The sequence below is a fragment of the Branchiostoma lanceolatum genome, chromosome 3 (genome assembly GCF_035083965.1).
Source record: "Branchiostoma lanceolatum isolate klBraLanc5 chromosome 3, klBraLanc5.hap2, whole genome shotgun sequence".
Taxonomy (NCBI): domain Eukaryota; kingdom Metazoa; phylum Chordata; class Leptocardii; order Amphioxiformes; family Branchiostomatidae; genus Branchiostoma; species Branchiostoma lanceolatum.
This window is the reverse complement of record NC_089724.1, coordinates 2735001-2741353: the sequence shown is the minus strand read 5'-3', so window position 1 is coordinate 2741353 and position 6353 is coordinate 2735001. Positions and strand designations below refer to the sequence as shown.

Below are 6353 nucleotides of genomic sequence, written 5' to 3'. Positions count from 1 at the left end.
GTTTGCGTATGTGTATACATGTATTACGTTCAGGAATGCCTATGTAGGGTAAAAGTGTGCGGGATAGAGTTACTTAAGACATAAATAAGCTACCCAGAACAGTGCTATAGCACCTCACACGTGAAAGGAAATTTAAAAGTATACTCTACATCAAGTGATTCTGTAAAGATTGTGTGGATTACTAAACTAATTTTGTCACTCACGTTGTTATGAACCCAAAAATTAACAAACAAATAAACAGTGATAGCTGCTTAAAGGCATCCAGAGCATTTTATGAAGCTTGAAACTTGCATAAAAAAAATCAAATTTCCAGTCAATCGTACACACCATAAGTGTAAATAATACTATACCATTACATATCGACATTGAATTTAAGGACCAAAGATACGATGTCGTTGTGTGGTGAGAGCTGATAGAAAACCCAAGCATCAACTTGACTTAGCCGGACTGTCCATCACAATTAGCGGTTCGACCAACGATAAAATGACTGCATGTCCGTCAAATATTTGCGTTTCTATGTTTTAAATTTGCATTTCTACGTTTTGGCGGAGGTGGGCGGGGCTATGGTATCGGTCTATTTACACTAAGCGCGTGAAACTAAAAGATCACTATTGTCAACTACCCTTTCTGGCACCAGTTTGGAAGTAGTTTCTAGCTACAAGTACCTGGGCGTTTGACTTGACCCTTACTTATCATGGCATGTACACACAAACAAATTATGTAATGCTGTCTCGTCGAGACTGGGAGTCCTACGGCGTCTTGTCCCATGTCTGCCACAACACACTCTTATGATGTTGTTCAACTGTATGGTTTTACCAAAAATGGACTATTGCGATGTAATATGGGGCAACTGTGGAAAGTGTCTGTCCGACAAGCTGCAAAAGCTCCAGAACCGCGCAGTGAGACTTATTCTAGGTTTGCCATATACGCATCATGTTGGGGATGAGGAGTTCTCTGCCTTAGGCTTGAAAACCTTAGTGTCTAGGAGAAACTTGCACCTACTACAATCAATGTACAAGGCAGTTAACAACGAACTTCCAGAGTACATCAATAGCTTTCATAGAACTTCTGAATATCATAATTATCCAACCAGGCACAGTCTGAGTCTATCCTTGAAACTGCCGCTAGTACGCCTTGAATGTGGAAAGCGCAAGTTTTCATATAGAGGTGCGATTATGTGGAACCGCCTGCCACAATCTATGAAGACTTCTTCATCCATGTCTGTCTTTAAAAACAAATGTAACACTTGGCAAGGACTGGCATGACCTCTGACCCCTCAATGACAAGGAACGGATTTAATTATGATTTGACTTGTATTATGATTTGTATTATGATTTGTACTATGATTGTTATCATTTATTTACTACTGTTATCATTACCTTCATTGTTTTCATTATGATCTTTATTGTTATTATTTCTATATGTTGATATTTCTGTTTGTATTATCAGTTATTTTATGTAAGCAGGGCCCCTCTGAAAAGCAGTGGGAACCACTGAGCAGGGCCACCCTGGATAAATATGACAGAATAAAAAAAAAAAAAAATCACCATGTAGCTTATTTTTGTGCCACTTTCGATAAGAAATCCGCACGCAAAAGTGGAAAACAGTGGCATTAAATGTCAAATTCATAAAGATTACAGCAATTAGAATATTTCCAGTTTTCAAGCCTCATTAAATGCTCCGGGTGCCTTTAAGCCCCCCCCCCCTCTCACTGGACCCGCGACCCGCTGGCGACCGCGCTGTGTCCTAAACTGGATGTGTTACCCTTGACTTTATAATGTGAATATCGGGCAAAACGTACAAGTATGACTAAAAAGACAACAAAATACACAAAGCGTAAAATGATTCGTTTTTGTCGATGAGATTCATTGAGCGCGGTGTCAAATCGCAGAGAGGTCACCAACGTGTCGCGGGTGCAGTGAGACAGGGGCTTATGTGTCTTCAAGTGAGATTAATCTCAGTACATCATCGAGCAAACGCCATTCAAAATTGGACTACCCTGATGAAAAAATTGTCATTTTCTCCCCTGCCAAAGTGTGTGTGTGTGTGTGTGTGTGTGTGTGTGTGTGTGTGTGTGTGTGTGTGTGTGTGTGTGTGTTTGCGTATGTGTATACATGTATTACGTTCAGGAATGCCTATGTAGGGTAAAAGTGTGCGGGATAGATTTACTTAAGACATAAATAAGCTACCCAAAACAGTGCTATAGCACCTCACACGTGAAAGGAAATTTAAAAGTATACTCTACATCAAGTGATTCTGTAAAGATTGTGTGGATTACTCAACTAATTTTGTCACTCACGTTGTTATGAACCCAAAAATTAACAAACAAATAAACAGTGATAGCTGCTTAAAGGCATCCAGAGCATTTTATGAAGCTTGAAACTTGCATAAAAAAACAACAAATTTCCAGTCATTCGTACACACCATAAGTGTCAATAATACTATACCATTACATATCGACATTGAATTAAAGAACCAAAGATACGATGTCGTTGTGTGGTGATAGCTTATAGAAAATCCAAGCATTAACTTGACTTAGCCGGACTGTCCATCACAATTAGCGGTTCGACCAACGATAAAATGACTGCATGTCCGTCAAATATTTGCGTTTCTATGTTTTAAATTTGCATTTCTACGTTTTGGCGGAGGTGGGCGGGGCTATGGTATCGGTCTTTTTACACTAAGCGCGTGAAACTAAAAGATCACCATGTAGCTTATTTTTGTGCCACTTTTGATAAGAAATCCGCACGCAAAAGTGGGAAACAGTGGTATTAAATGTCAAATTCATGAAGATTACGGCAACTAGAATAAAGCAACTAGAATATTTCCAGTGCCTTTAAGCCCCCCCCCCCCCCCCCCCTCTCACTGGACCCGCGACCCGCTGGCGACCGCGCTGTGTCCTAAACTGGATGTGTTACCCTTGACTTTATAATGTGAATATCGGGCAAAACGTACAAGTATGACTAAAAAGACAACAAAACACACAAAGCGTAAAATGATTCGTTTTTGTCGATGAGATTCATTGAGCGCGGTGTCAAATCGCAGAGAGGTCACCAACGTGTCGCGGGTGCAGTGAGACAGGGGCTTATGTGTCTTCAAGTGAGATTAATCTCAGTACATCATCGAGCAAACGCCATTCAAAATTGGACTACCCTGATGAAAAAATTGTCATTTTCTCCCCTGCCAAAGAGGAAGTGAATAGTAGGACACAGGCCAAATAGATGTCTGCACCTAGGGTCTATCTTTAGCCTATATAGTATTTTAACCTATTCAAGACTTGTAGAAGCCCTTTTCTTGGAAAATGTAGGCTACATTTCATATTGACGAGACAGTGCTAAGGGTGTAGATTCCGCCCCAGAAAACAAGATTTCGGTCCATTCTTTAGGTCTGTGCAGACCCCTAATTTGATGCGGTCAGTCCCTGGATCAACGAAAAAAATGTTAACTCGAAAATTTGAATTTCCCGCCGCATGCGTCGGTGGCGCTGTGCATGCCGGGTACGGGAGCTGTCGAACAGAAAACAAACATGGCGGCCGGAAGTTGGGAGATCAAACTTTTGGGTCTGGAAAACTTCCTCCTTTCCCGTCTGTCCGGGTAGCCGCGGATCGGAGACATGCCGAGAGAGCAGGAGCTCCTGGAGGCCGCGAGGCTGGGGAACATCGCGGTGATCGAGAAGCTTCTGGCGCCGAAAGCCAAGAGATCGCCCGTCTCGCTGCAGGCTCTGGCCAGGTGGGTGTTGGTGGGGAGGGGTACTCTCCAAGCAGAGTTGGGGTTCGGCTTGTTTTTGACGTATTTTTAGGTGTTTTTGTCGGTCTTTCTTGGGTTGGCGACAGAACGAAACCCTGACGAAGTAGAAACCCCGACGAAAACGCCTAAAAGACGTCAAAAACGAGCCGAAACCCACCCCTGTTTGGAGGGGAGGGGAGGGGGGCTGTGTCGGAATTTGGGAAACCGAAAGGGAATATTTTATACATGAGAAATACGGGGGAAAAACACGTGTTTGAGAATATATTCCCAAGCCACTTCCTCACCAAATTGAAGGTCATTTTAATCATATCATTTAGCTCTTACATTTTTCAGAGAACATACTCAGGAGTCCAACAAAATTTATTTCCGAGTGACAACATAAAACTTGATTCATTTGAAGACTCACTTCGTCTCAAATTACACGTACTGTAGTTGACACGGCACACATACTGCGATGATTAGCGAGGAAATAATGAATTAACACCTTGACGGTAATCTGATCTATCAACAAACAAAGGTTGTTAAAAGCTGCTTAATGGGCTACAAATGGTGAGATTTGTGAAGTTACGCCGCTTCTGACGTTTGCTTACAAGCGAAAATGAAAGGAATGTTTTTAGTACCACTCAGAGTACCACTCAAGGTGGTGATAATTCACTGGTGCCTTTACCCATTTACCACAGCGGCTTTACCATGGTGTGCTGCTGTTCCTGGATAGCCTATACTAGTGTCCACAGCTCTGCATAAGGACCACTGTGGTCACTTTAACTTTAAGATGTTACCCATTGACCCAAACATTTTAAAAGAATTTTGCTTATCATAGACTATGGTCATTTATTTATTCCTCCCTGCCTGCTGCTGCCCACCGGATACTACTACTACTACTACTACCCTGGCAGCTTAGATTTCATAATTATTGAGGCAACTTTTTTTTACCAAACTTTTTCTATTTTTTTATTTGCACGCTCGCATCAGTTTTGGGGTTCCCAGAGGATGTCATCCATATATTATAATCAAATCAACATGGCCTAACAAGTAACATGGAAACCGGACACAAGGGGTTAAGGTTGAAGTCCAAAAAAAGTATAAAAAAACCCAAAACGTCAGGAACCAAGTCCAGACTTACAAGAAAATCTCCCTATTGTTCTAAAACCGTCCATAGATCATAAAACATACACTGGAAAAAGACAGAACATTACTGTTTTTGTGTTGATGACTGAGCTTTTGTGTTTACTACTGACTCAGACTGTATATAATTTTGCATGTATATTTTTCAAATTGTATGTCAACTTTATGTCAACATAGAATCTAACATGTTAATGAAGGTTAGACATCCAGGTAGTAAAATACGCCAAAGATAGTCAAGCAATTAATTGGAAATTTTTAAACAGTCAAAGTTACTCAAGCAATTGGATAAAATTTTGAAACATTCAAAATTTTATCCAGTTGTTTGAGTAACTATTTTTAGCATATGGAATTTAACATATGCCATGGGTTCAGGTCCGGACTTATATTATAAATCCGAACCTGAACCTGAACCCCTGGACTTGAATCAGGACCAGAACCTGATTCAGCACTAAATATAATAATAAGAGACATGAGCTCATGCTGATATCATGGGCTAGTGTTAGAACGAGAAGTAGGGCTGAATTAATTATTGTAGAAACAGGAAGTGTTGGAAATTCCTGTTGTAAAGATACAAGAATCGTGCTGACTAGTACCCGAGGCATGTAGCTGAGGGGGCGGATTTCTTTGTGAGAAATATGTGTGAAAATGTGTCCTTCCTGGGCTTTGTTTGTTTGTTTGTTTTAACCCTTGTTTATTCATGAGAAGTTCAAATTGACCTGCTGAATTGACGTCATGGGGTAAGGGACAGGCAAAACATAACAAAGAATAAATATACTAGATTACATTATTAAAGTCCTAATGGATCTATAAACACATATTGGTATCCTAAATAAATAAGTACAAATTATTGATTGATTGATTGATTGAGGCTTACACAATCATACGTAATACAAGGTATATCAAAAACACATTATACTACAATGAAAGTTGGTGAAATGTCCATGTCCGTTCACATACATCATGGTTAAACTTGCAGGGCTAGTCAGGGATAGGTTAGGGGTGGATACATTGGTAAGCTATATTAAAGCCTGCAAAGTAGTATAGGCTATTTTGGTAGGCTATTTTTTAAAAGAAAAATCAGGGTTATGTGAAACCTTGTTGTTGAAATATGGAGTGTCAAGTTGTATTGTTTGGAATGCCAAGATCACATACCAAACAGCTTAGCTGCTGAGTGCTGCTGACAACCTGTAAGTGTAACATTTGATTTCACAAGCCAGTAAAAAACCTGAACTTGAACCTGTTATAGGAATTCACTGCAAGGAACTTTGGAGTCTAGCAGGTGAGCTTCTCAGCTGATCTACTTGTATGTAGCATGTCTGCATGTTACTTACAAATGTACAGCGGTTTGCACACACACATTTTTTGTCCTTCCCCCTCAGTGTTAGTGTTAGGGAGCCCATGTTGTCCATTTACATTGTCAAAAGTGTCATTTAAAGCTAACAAAAATGCAGTTTCATGTCATGAAGTTCAGGTTATTTGGAG

The 6353-nt window shown here is 40.4% G+C and overlaps 1 protein-coding gene across 5 annotated transcripts in view; it reads left to right on the top strand.

Annotated features, from left to right (window-relative positions):
* The first annotated feature begins 3519 nt into the window (after positions 1–3519).
* Positions 3520–6353, top strand: part of LOC136429681 (ankyrin repeat and SAM domain-containing protein 1A-like) — a 28350-nt gene continuing 25516 nt past the window's right edge. For all 5 annotated transcript variants that reach the window (XM_066419610.1, XM_066419608.1, XM_066419609.1 and 2 more), the window contains exon 1: positions 3520–3728. In XM_066419610.1, the coding sequence (XP_066275707.1) occupies positions 3613–3728 (116 nt within the window). In that variant the 5' untranslated portion in view covers positions 3520–3612. The remainder of the gene's footprint in view (positions 3729–6353) is intronic.